The 14149-nt window shown below is 59.8% G+C and overlaps 1 protein-coding gene across 4 annotated transcripts in view; it reads right to left on the bottom strand.

Annotated features, from left to right (window-relative positions):
• Positions 1–402: 402 nt before the first annotated feature.
• The window catches only part of ADGRL1 (adhesion G protein-coupled receptor L1), a 36808-nt gene continuing 23061 nt past the window's right edge, over positions 403–14149 (bottom strand). For 2 of the 4 annotated variants that reach the window (XM_029913610.1, XM_029913611.1), the window contains 14 exons: positions 13688–13726; positions 12329–12512; positions 11125–11247; positions 10838–11043; positions 10318–10488; positions 9494–9703; positions 8852–9072; positions 7260–7326; positions 6459–6550; positions 6029–6197; positions 5654–5782; positions 5221–5317; positions 4813–4941; positions 403–2831 (listed from right to left, as the gene is read on the bottom strand). In XM_029913610.1, coding sequence (XP_029769470.1) covers positions 2053–2831; positions 4813–4941; positions 5221–5317; positions 5654–5782; positions 6029–6197; positions 6459–6550; positions 7260–7326; positions 8852–9072; positions 9494–9703; positions 10318–10488; positions 10838–11043; positions 11125–11247; positions 12329–12512; positions 13688–13726 — 2616 coding nt within the window. In that variant the 3' untranslated portion in view covers positions 403–2052. Of the gene's footprint in view, positions 2832–4032; positions 4082–4812; positions 4942–5220; positions 5318–5653; positions 5783–6028; positions 6198–6458; positions 6551–7259; positions 7327–8851; positions 9073–9493; positions 9704–10317; positions 10489–10837; positions 11044–11124; positions 11248–12328; positions 12513–13687; positions 13727–14149 lie in introns of all 4 variants that reach the window. The other 2 variants (XM_029913609.1, XM_026660297.2) reach the window with 2 other exon arrangements.

The raw sequence follows: 14149 nt of genomic DNA, 5'->3' as shown, positions 1-14149 counted from the left end.
TGCCAAAAACAGTAATTTTTTTGTTGTTTTTTTTTGTTTTGATTGTAAAAATCTGCTCTTAGTTTTTGCGATCCCTTCCCCTGTCTTCGTCAAAAGGGGAGGGGGTCTCCTTGTTCCCTTCACCTGCCCCCCCCCAACAGTCAATGGAGCAGAGGTCAGTATATATCTATATATCTATAGATATATATTTTAATTCCAGGACACAAACTGTTCCCTGGGACTGTGGTTGATTGGTTGTATTTTTTTTTTTTAAATCCCTGTTTCATTTTTCAAGGGATTCCTCAATTCCCCTTTTTGTTGTTTGTTTGAAATTTCATATTTACAGCATTTCAATCTGTATCCCCCCCCCCCCCCCCCCAAATAACCCCCCCCCCCCCCCCCACGCCCCCCCCCCCCCGGCGAAATGACTTATTCATGTGATATTGGCTCCCATGGTCTCTCTCGGGAAGAAGAGGGCGAGAGAATTCAGAGTTGTGCTTGAAAAGGGAGAAATTTTTGTTTTTTGTTGTTTTGTCCTTTGAAAGAAAGAAAAAAAAAGTGCCGTTTGGGTTTCTGTTGTTCTTTTGCTCAAAGATGATCCGACTGATTTGGAGGGGAAAATGGTTCAATTGTCAAATTGCCTCCCCCAAAAATCCTCCCCACCCTCATCTTGACCCAACCGGGTTCAGACAGCAGCTCCCACGAGGCACCTGACTTCTGCATGTCTTCAGAGGAGGAAATAAAAGCAGAGTTGGAAAACGCAGAAGGAGCGAGAGCTACAGGAGTTTCCGAGCTTCCCACTGAGCCATAGGAAAACGGCGTGCGCATCTTGACCGAAGTGGGGCAGCGGCAGGCGAGAGTGGGGAATATGGATTGAACAATTACACTGACGGCCCAGGAAGAACCCCTCGGCTCCCGGTTTCCTCTGCCAGCTCCCGGAGCAGGACGGTGATGTGTGTTTGATTTGTGAGCTGTGAAGGGCGTGTGTGTGTGTGTGTGTGCGCCACACAGCAAAGGAAAACAAAAATCCAAATCGAAGATGGCTACCTCAGCGCCATCTCCTCCTCCGCTGGAAACAACATTGTGCATCAGTCCTTCCTGGTGCCCAGGATGCTTTTGAAAGAAAAAAATGGCACCCCTCCCCTGGTCTCCTGCAGACTTTGCTGATGGCTTGGCATAAAAAAGAACCGAACTCAAAACCCTGTCAATGAGTGACTTTAAGAGTCCCTTCCCCACCGTGCCTCAGTTTCCCTCAGCTGACAAATACTGGAAGGTCAGCACCGGATTCAACATAATTTCTATCCAGACCCCAAACAATCCCCACCCCCACCTCTCTCTCTCGATATAGCTCTCTCTTTATAGCTCTCTATATATCTATACAGATTATGGTTTTTGGCAAAGTTCGTAGAGAAGACAGTGGAGGATGCTCCATCCGCCTCTCTCTCTCCAGACCAATCGGATCCCTGTTTGACATCGCCAAGGTGCATACGTTGGGGAGCAGGGATGGCCTATACATGGGTGCCGGTGTGCGTGTGGGGGGTTGTTCTGGGGCTCTGATACAGGCCCAGCCGGCCCCTCCCCCATGGTTCTGATCCGTTTCTTAACACGCCTTAAAAAGAAAATTGGTTTCCCTGCTCCACTTCTTTTGGATCTTCTCTCCCCACAAAACCAACGTAAAGAAACGGAAGAGGGACGACCTTAAAAAACGGAAAAGTGAGATCCTGTCGTCCGGCCCGGTGCCTTTTTCATTCCTTCCTTCCCGCCCCTCCTCCTTCCTTTCCTTCAAAAACAAAAGCAGCAACCCCCGATCTCCACCCTCCCCTCTCCGCCAGGTGGGCAGGAGGACGCTAGACAAGACGGCCCCCCTTCCCAGAGGAGATTCACGCCACCTCTCCTCCTTCCCCTGGCCTGTGTCCTTCTGCAGCGCCCACCCGTCTCTCTCTCAGCATCCCAGGGCAAAAATGAAAAACGCCAGGCCACGGCCCGGGGGGAGGGGCTCCTTTTGGCAAAGGTGGGATGAGGCGGGGGGGAGAGTCGGCGGCTCGGGACGGCTCCTCAGTCCGCTCCTGGCTTTCAGAGACTGGTGACCAGCTGCATTTGACCGTCTCCCTCCGGCACTGGGCCCTCTAAGCCGGCTTGAACCAAGTAGCCGTCAGTGCTCGGTCTCCGGACCTGGTAGTAGGCTTGGAGCTGGCTGCGGGGCACCAGGGCGGGCCGGTTGGTGTAGTAGATTTCGTTGATGGCTTGGGTGTGGGGGAGGATTTCCCCCACCGCCTCGGGGCTGCTGTCCGGGTAAGGGGAGTCTCTCAGGTTGGTCATACTGGTGTACAAGGAGTCCCTGTTGGGGGAGGGGGCCTGGCCGTCTCCGCCCTCGGTCAGGTCGGCCGTGCAGCTCTCGGACTCCTCCAGGTCGCTCTGGTAGAGGATCGACTGAGCCCGTTGCAGCAGCAGCGGCTCCTCCAGGGCCTTGTACATGAGTTCGATCTCCAGGTTCTCCTCGTGGCTCAGGGCCGGGCCCTCGGGCACCGCCGCCTCCTCCTCGCCGGGCCCGCCGCCGCTGGGGGGGGCGGGCGGGCCGGAGGGGTTGCTGGGCTCGGCCGGGCCGGCCCCCCCCGGAGGGGGTGCCCCCTTGGCCATGCTGCCGGTGCCCCCGCGCAGGTTGTTGTGCACCAGCTCCGAGATGATCATCTTCTCGAAGGCGGCGGCGTCGCTGAGGTTGCGCCGGCAGTCGGCCATCTTGGCACCCTCGGCCGGGAAGTCAGCACTGCGGAGGGAGTAGCTGTTGTTGAAGTTGCCGTTGAGGGGCAGGGTGTCCATGCCGCAGGCGTCCCGGCTGTTGTTCAGGGGGTGCTCTGCCGGGGGCGGGGCAGGGGAGAGAGAGAGGGGGAGTTAGTGGGGAGCGGGAGGGAGGCACCGGGGGGCGCTCCCGGGAATTAGTGGAAAAGGGCAGGGGGTAGGCGTGAGCAGGGAGCTCAGCGAGGGCTGGGTGGCAGGGTCGGAGGTCGCACCCCCACCCTCCATCACCGCCATTGGGGTGATTGGCCCAGAGCTCCCATGTGGTGTCTGATCCAAGACTCATCAGCTCCCGGTGCCAGGCCGGAGCCAGCCTCGGGGGTGGAAATGGGTCACGGGTGGTTCCCCCCCCCCCCCCCACCCCCCCCCCCCCCCCCCAGCCCCGGGCGGCCCTTGGGCGGGGCTTTTGATGGGAGCTGAGAACCCAGCCCCCCAGATCTGGGGGTGGGGCACAAGCTGGCCGGACATAGCAGTGCCCCACTCCCCTGCTGGGTGGGGGACTGACTCCCCAATCCAGTCCTGTGCGCCTCTCCTAACACACATACCTGCCACCCCCCAACCTGCAACCAAGCCCGTGAGGGTCCTCCCGCCTCCAGCTCCAAAACATTGGGACCCCTAGTGCTGAGATCTGGGGGACCCATCGCCCGAGTTGGGGGGCCCCCCGTCACTGCTCACAGAGAGCATTCTGCTACTCAGGCGCATCATCGGGGACAAGGCTGCCTTGCTCTGAAACACCAAGTATTGACTGCTGGTCAGATACTGGACTGTACAGACCAAAATGGTCCATCAGGAGGGTGATATGAGACTATAGGGACCATGGGGCTGATCTGGTTCAACAGGTGGGTAGTACAGGCCTATAGGGACCAGGGGTCCGATACGGCTCAGCAGGAGGGCGATACGGGACTATAGGGACCACAGGTACAATCGAGCCCAGCAGGAGGGCGATATAGATGCGTTCCCATAGACCATTAAGACACGGTCCCAGCGACAATTGTTCAGAGTCTCCCTCTCTTGTCCAAGGCAGTGAATGCAAGAGTTGAACCCCATTATAGAACTGCCCAGAGCACCCCCTGCTGGGAGAGGCCGGGACTGGAGTAGCTGGGAGCTCCCCCCACAGCCAGCATTCCCGCCTTGCTCCCCACAGTGCCCCCTGCTGGAGAGACCAGGCTCCACGCCAGCTCCTGGCTGCCTGCACCGTCGTGTCCTGGCTCTGCCCCACCCCCAGCCTGCCAGTCAAACTAGCAATGAAGGAAACATTACTGCGAAATGGAACTGGAAAGGAGGGACGTACTGGACTCTCGGAAGCTCCCTGCAGGTGGCGCCAGCGAGTGGAGAGGGGGAGACAAGAGAGAGAAGGTTATAGGGCAGGCAGGGGACAGCACCCCAAAAGCAAACACTGACCCCCCTGCCCATGGACCTCTCTGTGCTTCCCTACAGCACCTCCTGCTGGGAGACGACAGGGCTGGAGTAGCCAGGGCCCCACCCCACAGCCAGTGCTCCTGTCCCACTCCCACAGCACCTCCTGCTGGGAGACGACAGGGCTGGAGTAGCCAGGAGCCCACCCCACAGCCAGTGCTCCCGGCCCACTCCCACAGCGCCCCCTGCTGGGAGACACCAGAGCTGGAGTAGCCAGGAGCCCACCCCACAGCCAGTGCTCCCGTCCCACTCCCACAGCACCTCCTGCAGGGAGACGCTGGGGCTGGAGTAGCCAGGAGCCCTCCCCACGGCCAGTGCTCCCGTCCCACTCCCACAGCGCCCCCTGCTGGGAGACGCCAGAGCTGGAGTAGCCAGGACCCCACCCCACAGCCAGTGCTCCTGTCTCGCTCCCCACAGCGCCCCCTGCTGAGAAAGGCGCAAGACTCGAGAACTCCCTTCTTGGGAGAAGATTTAAGGGGACCACACCACACCCCTACAGGGCTCCCCCCAAATACCGGGCAGGAAGGAAAGTGGGATCCCAGTGAGTGGGTCCCCTCCAGGGGTGTTCCCAGACCGGGTGTGTCCTCGCACCTGGGGGCGGACGAGGGGGGCCGGGGGTCTTACCTGGGGAGTTGAAGACGGGGGGCGAGGAGGGGTTGAAGCCCACGGACTCGGCGATGAGGGTGTTGTAGGGGCTGGTGCCGCCCCGGGTCTGCAGCACCGGGTTGGTCAGCAGGTGGTTCCCCATGGTCCCTGCACGGGCAGCAGAGGCAGGTGTCAGCTCCCCTGCGGGGCCCCGCGGCCCCCCGAGCCCAAGGGGTAACGGGGAACGTATCCCCCCGCACCGCTGGGCACCCAGCCCACCCAGCACACCACGCTGAGCAGGGCTGGCTGGGGCGGTACAGGGATCTGACGCCACCAAAGGAGAGAGTCCAGGGGCTGCAGAGAGCAGGGTGTGGGCCCTTGGGGGGGTATCACCTGGGGTCAGGGGGGGGGGTGCGGGGGGGGGGGGGCGGGGGGGGGGGGCCTCACCTCGGTTCAGGGTGGGGGTGCTGTTGATGTCCCCTGCCATGAAGCTCGACTCCGTCTGTTTCCGGACGGTGTCGTTCCACATTCTCCGGATCCGACTCTGTGAGAGACACGGGGGGTGTTTGTCGGGGCGGGAGGGGGAGCTCAGACACTGACACCCCTGGCTGCCTGTCCCACCCCCAGAGACCCCAGCCCTGCCTGAGAGAGAGTCTGGCACCTCCCCCCCACCCCGCCCCCACCCCTAGGGAGGACTCTGTCCCCTGCCCCCCATCCCACCTCCTGAACTAGGTAAGGTTCTGTCCATCTGTCCCCAGCCCTAGGGCGGGGCTCTGTACGTCTGTCCCCATTTGCCCCCCACTCCGATCCCATCCCCAGCCCAGGGAAGGCTCCGTTTCCCCCCCCCCCACAGCCCAGGCAGGGCTCTGCCCCCCTGTACCTGCGTGCCCGTGTAGTAGCGGTTGTTGCTCCGAATGGCTGAAGTCTTGAGGGAGCCGAGTGTGGCCCCCGGGGGGCTGCGCAGACAGCAGGACGCGTGACGCAGGCATTTACTGAACTCCCTGTGCACCTGCGGGGGGGGACGATGACCGGGGTTAGTGCACTGGGCTGGGAGACCCCCTGCTCGCCCAGCCCTGGGACCCCCCAGCTCTGCCGGTGCCCCTCACTCCCGACCCGCAGCCCCTGCTAGCCCAGACCTGGGACCCCCCAGCTCTGCCGGTGCCCCTCACTCCCGACCCGCACCCCCTGCTACCCCAGCCCTGGGCTCCCCCCAGCTCTGCCGCTGCCCCTCTCCTGGCTGAGGGCAGTGCCTGACCTTCTTCTGCAGGGCACAGTGGAAGACGAAGATGAACATGCCCTGGAAGGCGTTGAAGGTGGTGAAGAGATAGGCCATGACGATGGACTCCTTGTTGATGAAGAGGAGGCCGAAGGCCCAGGTGAGTCCCAAGAGGAAGAGGAGAGCGATGGCGCCCAGCGCCCAGGACCTGCAGGGGAGAGACACAGAGAGTTTCCCATGGCATCCTCCACACACTTTGCCCGGTGCTGAGGTGCAGCCACCTCTGGGGTGGGGCATGGGAGCTGTTTATACAGGGACCCCTCGCCTGGCACTGAGATGCAGCCACCTCGGGGGTCACCTGTGCCCTGTCCAGCTGGGGCTGTGGCCAGTGCAGTGTGTCCCCAACTCCTCCCGGGGGCGGGGGCCTCAGTGGGGGGACCCCAGTGCCTGCCGACTTGGCCTCACTCACTTGATGTTGTCCAGGCGGCTGGAGTCGGGCTTGAGCACGGCCGTGCTGCGGCTCATCTTGTGCAGCGTGATCATGAGGAAGAGCAGGTTGACCTGGGGGCGGGGGAGCCGTGAGACCCCAGCTCTGCAACAGACCCGCCCCCTGCCCCTCCGCCCCCTGCCCCCGCTGGCTGTGAGGCCTCCTCTCCCCCAACCACTCGTGCAATCACTCCCCCAGCTACCCCACATTGGGAGGGGCTGTGTCTTTGCCCCTCCCCCCGCGACACCTCTGGGAGGGGCTGTCTCTGGCCCTCCCCCCGTGCCGTGACCCCTCTGCCCCACTCTGAGAAGGGCTATGGGAGGCTTTCTTTTGCTGTTTGTACGGGGCCCATTTCTGTGAGCCAGGATATGGCTCCAATGGCCACTTAGTCCCCAGTGGGGGTTAGTGGGTTCTGGGAGGGGCTTTACCCAGAGACAGGTCAGAGCCAGGCCAACGAGACTGAGAGCTCTGGGCTGGGGTGTTGGGGTTAGAGTTAGGGGAGAGCGCCCCCTGCGGTGTGAGGGGCCAGTGGCTGGAGCTGGTGGGAGGGGCTGGGGGGCTGGGACTCCTGGGTTCTAGCCCCGGCTCTGGGAGGGGAGTGGGGTCTAGTGGTTACAGCAGGTGGGGCTGGAAGCCAGGACTCCTGGTTCTAGCTCCGCCTTGGCAGTGGGAATAATGATGCCGATCCCTTCCTGGGGGGTTGCCTGAGGCTGGGGGAGCAGCCTGTCACACTGCGCATGCTGGGACGTCTCTGCGCTCCCCCCACAGCACCTCTGGACTCACCACGATGATGAAGGAGACGGGGCCAATGAAGCTCCAGATGAAGTAATTGTCCACTCGGAGCCAGCAGCTGTGGGAAGTCGGGGAGGGAGTGTTAGCGACAGGCAAGCTGACTTGGTGGCCCCATGGGGGAGGACACCCAAATCTCCCTCACCCCTTCTGGGGCTGCGCCAGGAAGCTGGGCACTGCAGAGAAGCCCACCCAACAGCTATGGGGCACAAGGACCACTCTGGATTTCCCCCATATGCCTCAGCACTCATGCCACATCAATGCCAGTGCCCTGACCCTGACCAGGGCATATGGGTTTGTACTTTTTTGGTATTTTCCTAAAGGACGGTGAAGACTCATTGGAGGGAAACACTTAAAACATGTTGATTTGCATTTAAATGTATCTGTTACGCTCCATTGGGCTTGCTAAGCAGGACGATTCGCTCGATCTAGCCGAATTTATTGAAGCAAGTCTATAGCTTCACATGCGTCTCTTTAGACTCTTGCTTTTTACATTTTTGTATGATGTTAGAAAATGGTGAATGACGCATTTCTTATTCACCAGAGTCATTTTTTACTCGGGATTTGTGTCAAGCTGCCTTGGGCTGGAAATTGGAATTCAATTAAAAAGGCACAATTTTTAAAATGCTTTTCATGATTTAGTTAAATAAGACTCCTTTAAACGTGCTGGGGAAAAAGCGAATTTCTCAAACCGTGGTTTCCATTTAAACCAAATCGATTTATGAAACGAAGGGAGCATTATCCGCAGTTAGTGAATCAAAGTGATTGTTTCTGGTCACCCTGTGCATCGAGATTTTAGAACTAGTAGATCTCATCCTCTCACACTTGGTTTTATTCACAGATTGGAAAAGGAAAACAAGCTCTCCTGCGTTTTCAGCTCCCAGTTGGGTTTTCAACTTTGAATGAACTGAACTGAACTCGGATAAAATGCAAGGAAGCACACAGATAAGGCTATTGCGATCACGAGCTGGTTTAGTTCTTCAACAAACTCCAGTTCCAGGTGCTGAGCCAGTGACTTCCACCACTTCAGGGGTTTTGACTTTCTTTAAAGTTTGGCAGCAAACGTTTACTGCTGCCTATTATTTTTGTAATTTGATTATAATTATTGTAATAGATCAGAATAAGTTTAGGCCTTAACATCAGTTTGTCAATTTCAAATTTAATTTTGAATAGCTTTGTTTTTATAGAGAAAAAGGGAATTAATTTCAAAAATGAGATTTTAAATTTTTTTTATGTCAATTTTTATCCAACCTGCTGCTGGGACTCACACCCGTTGGGGTCATAGCCCCGCCCATCTGGGCACTCATGCCCCGCCCACTAGCACTCATGCCTTCTCTGTGCTATAGCCCCACCCTCCACCACTCATGCCCCATTGCTGTCTTAGTCCTGCCCCACCCCATCACTCACACCCCATCAGTGCCTTAGCCCCGCTCCCGGCACTCCCGCCCCATCAGTGCCTTAGCCCTGCCCCCAGCACTCCCACCCCATCAGTGCCCCGCCCCTGGCATTCACACCCCATCAGTGCCTTAGCCCCGCCCCCAGCACTCCCGCCCCATCAGTGTCTTAGCCCCGCCCCCGGCACTCACGCCTTGTCGGTGCCGTAGCTGCGGTAGTCGATGGCGGCGGCGATGCCCACCACGAGGGCCGGGAAGCAGTAGCCGCCCAGGTAGTAGTACTTCTTGCGGGAGTACTCGCTCTCGAAGACCTCCACCAGCATGAGGTAGAGGTGCACGCCCTCCAGGCACATCCAGGAGAAGGCTGCCAGGAAAAAGTAATGCAGCAGCCCCGCGAAGATGGGGCAGGCGATCTGGGGAGGGGGAAGAGGGACAAGGGGGTTAGCAATACACACAGGGATCCCTCGCCCAGTGCAGAGATGCAGCTGCTTCTGGGGTGCGGCATGTGGGGGCTATTTATACAGGGATCCTTCTCTCGGTGCTGAGATGCAGCCGCTTCTGGGGTGCGGCACACAGGGACTGTTTATACAGGGATCCCTCGCCCGGTGCTGAGATGCAGCTGCCTCTGGGGTGGAATGCGGGGCCTGTTTAAGATCCTTATAGCAACACAATCATGAAAGAGGGGACACCACAATGAAACTGCAGGGAATTTTTAGGGGAGGCGGAATGAATGCCCGGCCGGCCATTCCTGCAGCATAGTGCTTCCTAGCGCCACGCTGGGGCTCTGGGGTCAGCCGTGAGGGCCAGGGCAGGGCGCCCCCTGCTGGGCCCCACCTCGTACTGCGTCTTGTCGATGCCGATGAGGAAGAGGAGCTCGGCGAGGAAGAGGCTGATGCAGAGGTTCTTGTGGATGGTGTTGCGGTCGGTCTGCAGCCCGCGCAGGAAGCAGAAGGTGGAGATGCAGATGGCCAGGCACACCAGCGAGATGACGATGCCCACCCAGGTGATCACCGACAGCAGCAGCTCATTGATACGGCCCTGGTACTGGGGCGGCAGGAGAAGGGGGGTTAGGACGGGCGCCCCCGGGGCTGTTGTGCTGCGGGGGAGCCACTGCCCAAAGCCGGAGCTCGCCCCAGCACCCTGGGGTGCTCCCCTCCAGGCACCCCTCCTCCATCTCACCAGGGATCCTCCCCACTCCTGGCGCCCCCCATCCCCCTGGGGATTCTCCCCCTCCCCTCCTAACCTGGACAATTCAAAGATGCAACCCCCCCACCTCTGCCATTGCTCCAGCAATGCCTCCCCTCCCCTGCACCCTCCTTCCTCTTTGCCCCTTTGCCGACACCCTCCCCCCCACACCCCAGCAGGAGCCATCAGCTGGGATTGGAGCTGGGACGTGCTGCAACTTGAGCTAAAGGAGCAGTAGGTTGTTATCCTCCGACCAGCCACTAGAGGGGGGCAGTGTACACAGACCAGCCGCTGGGGGGGACACACACTGTGCACAGAGCACTCTCTTAGGGGAGGGGAGGGGACTGCGTGCACAGAGCAGCTGCGGGAGGGAGGGGACAGTGCACACCGACCAGCCCCTGGGGGGTGACGCTGTGCTCAGACCAGCCGAGGTGCCCCCGGTGCCCGCCCTGCTCCCGAGCCTAGGCCCTTACGATCTCGCGGTGCGCCATGAGCACGGCGAAGTTGGTGAGGTGGCTGCAGGCGCAAGTCGTGTGCGTCTTGTTGGTCTCCACCAGGCGGCAGCCCTGCGTCGACCAGTAGCCCATCATGGAGCGCTCCGAGTAGTTCCAGAAGGAGCAGTTGGCGTTGAAGTGGTTCTTCGCCTGTGGGGAGCAGCCGGGGGGGACGCGTCAGTGACAACGGAGGTGATGGGAGCTCGAGCATCACAGGGGACCCAGGTACGGAGGTGGGGGGCATAGAAGGACGGAGGGATACACTGGAATTCGTGCGTCCAGATTCTTATTGAGAACACCCCAGCAGCACAGCGCCCCCTGGTGCCAGGCTGGGGTGTGTATGGGGACAGGGCACAGCCAGGGCATTGGGGGCAGCACCCCAGCAGCACAGCGCCCCCTGGTCCCAGGCTGGGGTGTGTATGGGGACGGGGCACAGCCAGGACATTGGGGGCAGCGCCTCAGCAGCCCAGCGCCCCCTGGTGGCTGGGCCGTGTCTCACCTCCAGGTGGGAGAGGGTGAAGATGACGGGGTCCATGAGGAAGACGCGGCTGGACTCCTTGTTGATGGAGGCGGCGATGACCTGCGAGTTGACGACCAGGGCAGGGCTGGGGGCGCCCGCCTCCCCGCTCAGCTTGACTGTGGCGTTCTCGGTGGAGAGGAAGAAGCCCAGGTTGTTGTAGAGGATGAAGACCACCTTGACCACCCCTGGGGAGGAGAGGAGGGTGGTTAGTGCCGCTCCCTGGGGTTCCCCCCATGCCCAGGGCGGGGGCCTGGCCCCCCACTCACCATTGCGGCTGTTCTGCTTGATGGTTTTGGCCGAGAGCTGGATGGAGTTCTCGCTGGCATACTCCTGCGGGAAGACCAGCTCCTGCACCTGCCCCTCCGTGTTCAGCACCGTCACCTCCAGCACTGTGGGGGGAGAGCCGTGGGGGGGGGGGTGCTGCCTCAGCGACGCAGCCAGGCCGTCCCGCACACGCATCGCACACACATGCATCCATCCTGCATCCGCATCCGCCCTGCACACACATCCGCCCCGCACACGCATCTGTCCTGCACCCACAGCCGTTCTGCACACACATCGCATGCACATGCATCTGTCCCGCACACGCATCCACCCTGCACACGCATCGCACACACACGCTTCCGTCCTGCATTGGCATCCGCCCCCCACACGCATCCGTCCTGCACAAGCATCCATCCCACACATTAATCCATCCTGCACCCGCAGCCGTCCTGGACACTCATCACACGCATCCATCCTGCACACGCATTGCACATGCATCCATCCTGTACACACATCCATCCTGAACATGCATTGCATGCACACGCATCTGTCCTGCACATGCATCATACACACACACATCCATCCTGCACATGCATCCATCCTGCACATGCAGCTGATCCGCGCACACATCTGTCCTGCACATACATCCATCCTGCACACACGTCCGTCCTGCGCATGCATTGCACACACATCTGTCCCGCACATCCATCCATCCTGCACATGCGTCCATCCTGCACATGCATTGCACGCACATCTGTCCCGCACATGGGTGGAGTTTGCTCTGAGAAACACCAGCTGCCCCAGCCACCCATCAGACTCCCCTTTACCATGCTGTGAATCAGAGTCACCCACCGATCCAATCCCTGGAGGACCCAGGAATCCGGGCAAGAGGCCAAGCCCAAGCTCATCTTCCCCACCTGCCTATTGGTATTGGGGATAGTGGGGTCTCTGCCACTGTGGGCCAGGATCGGCCTTGCGGACCCCCCTCCACCTCCCTAACCCTAGAGGACCCAGGCATCCAGGTGAGAGGCCTGACCCAGAATGAGCTTTCCCTTCTGCCTCTTGGGGACCAGGACGCTGGGGATAGAAGGGGATTATTGGGGTCTCTGCCTTTTTGGGCCAGGATGAGCGTTCCTGCCCCCCCCATCACTACTCCCACTGATCCCTGGAGGACCCAGGCATCCGGGCGTCGGGGTGGCCACTCACCCACGTTCTGCCGGGTGGTGACGAAGCGCGCGGGCTCCTTGACGTTGTCGGCCAGCAGGAAGGCGCCCTCCTCCAGGATGTCCAGCAGCATGGTGGCCGTGTGCACCTGCTCCGTGGCGTTCATGTCCTTCCACGACTCCAGCGCCTCGGGCCGCAGCAGATTGTCCACGGTCTCCACCACAGCCTAGGGGGGCAGGTGTGTGTGTGACACGGCTCAGCCCCGCGCTGGGCCCCACACCCGAGAGGGGAGCCGGGGATGGGATTCTCAGACAGACCCCGGGGTTCCCTTGGGCGGGGCAAGCTCCCCTCTACAGCCGCAGCCCCTTCTCTCGCCCCCCAGCCTGCCTGCCCCGATGCCCCAGGGCACCAGAGCTACCCCCACCCCACCTGGAGCAACCGCTCGGCCTCCTCCCCGAGGCTCAGGGCTAGGGGGGTGAGTGGGTGTCTCTCTTGGCCAATAGCCAGCCCTGGAACGGGGGCTCCACCTCTGCCAAGCTGGGGTTGGGAGACTGACAATCTTGCTCAGTCTCTAGAGTTTAGACGGAAAATTTGTTTTTATTTCTTGGGTAACAAACTTGGATCTCGATGCCGGCTACTAACGTTGAGCTCTATGGCTGCTACTTCTAATCACTTACAATCGGCCTCCCTGTAGTTAACAAATCTGGTTTACCTTTGACCCAGAACAGTGGGGCTTTGGTTGAAGTGCTGGGGGAATCTCAGCTCAGGTTAACAGGGGCTGTTGCAGATCCACTACCCTTTGGTTGGAGTGATGAACTGATCAAGGAGCTTGCACTGTCCAAGGGAGCCTTGAGCAGTGTCAGACGGTATATTTCTGGGATGCAAGGCCGGGGTCTGGGGTGACTGGCAGGTGCCTCTCTCTGTACGATTCATGAGTGGCTCAGGGAGCTTTCACACAATCTAGCTGGGTGTGGGGCTCCACATGCTGATGGCTGAGTGATCAGAGCGCCTGGAGGGGTTTGCTGCTTGTCACTGGCAAAGCTTTGTGTGAGACAGCCCAGGCTGGAGAGTTAAGGGGGCACAACGGTCCCACAGTTCCAGCTTGTACCCCAGGCTCCCATCACAATTCCCCTCTCACTCCGTGGTGTAAATCCAGAGTAAACTCATTGGGGCCGATTCCTCTCTCATCCCCTGGTGTAACTCCATTGGGGGCGACTCCCCACTCAGTCCCTGGTGTAAATCTGGAGTGACCCTCCTGAAATCAGTTATGTTGCTGGCAACCTGGTGTAAGAGCAGGGCACTCTCCAGGCCGAGAGCCCCGTAACTAGCTGCCCATCTGTGGCGGTTTCTCGGGGGCCAGCGGATTAGTGTTGGGGAGCCTAGGAGCCCCCCCCCACTCACCTTGATGTAGTCTTTACAGGTCCGCTCTCGCTTGTGCATCTGAAGGCGCCAGACACGTGGAAGGCAGAGCAGGGAGGGAAGCGGGGAACAGACAAGAAGGAACGGTCAGGGCCAGATCCCAGCACCGAGGGTCCGGGCTTTGATTCTCTGGGATACGTTCCCACCTTGGGGCCTTGGAGCCAAATCTGCGCTTCCTGCATCAGATCCCTGCTAGCCCCAGTGTCAGTCACAGGTACCGGTCGATAACCATTGGGTAACTATCTGACAATGAGCCAGTACCCATTGGGTAACTAGCCATTAATGATTGAGTAACTAGCCAATAACTAGCCGATAACCATTGGGTAACTAGCTGATAACCACTGAGTAACTAGCTGATAACTAGCCGATGACCACTGGGTAACTAGCTGACAACCACTGAGTAACTAGCCAATAACTAGCCGATAACCATTAGGTAACTAACTG

Source organism: Terrapene carolina, unplaced genomic scaffold, assembly GCF_002925995.2.
Source record: "Terrapene carolina triunguis isolate 2854851 unplaced genomic scaffold, T_m_triunguis-2.0 Scaffold746, whole genome shotgun sequence".
NCBI lineage: Eukaryota > Metazoa > Chordata > Testudines > Emydidae > Terrapene > Terrapene triunguis.
This window is presented reverse-complemented; position numbering and strand designations above follow the sequence as displayed.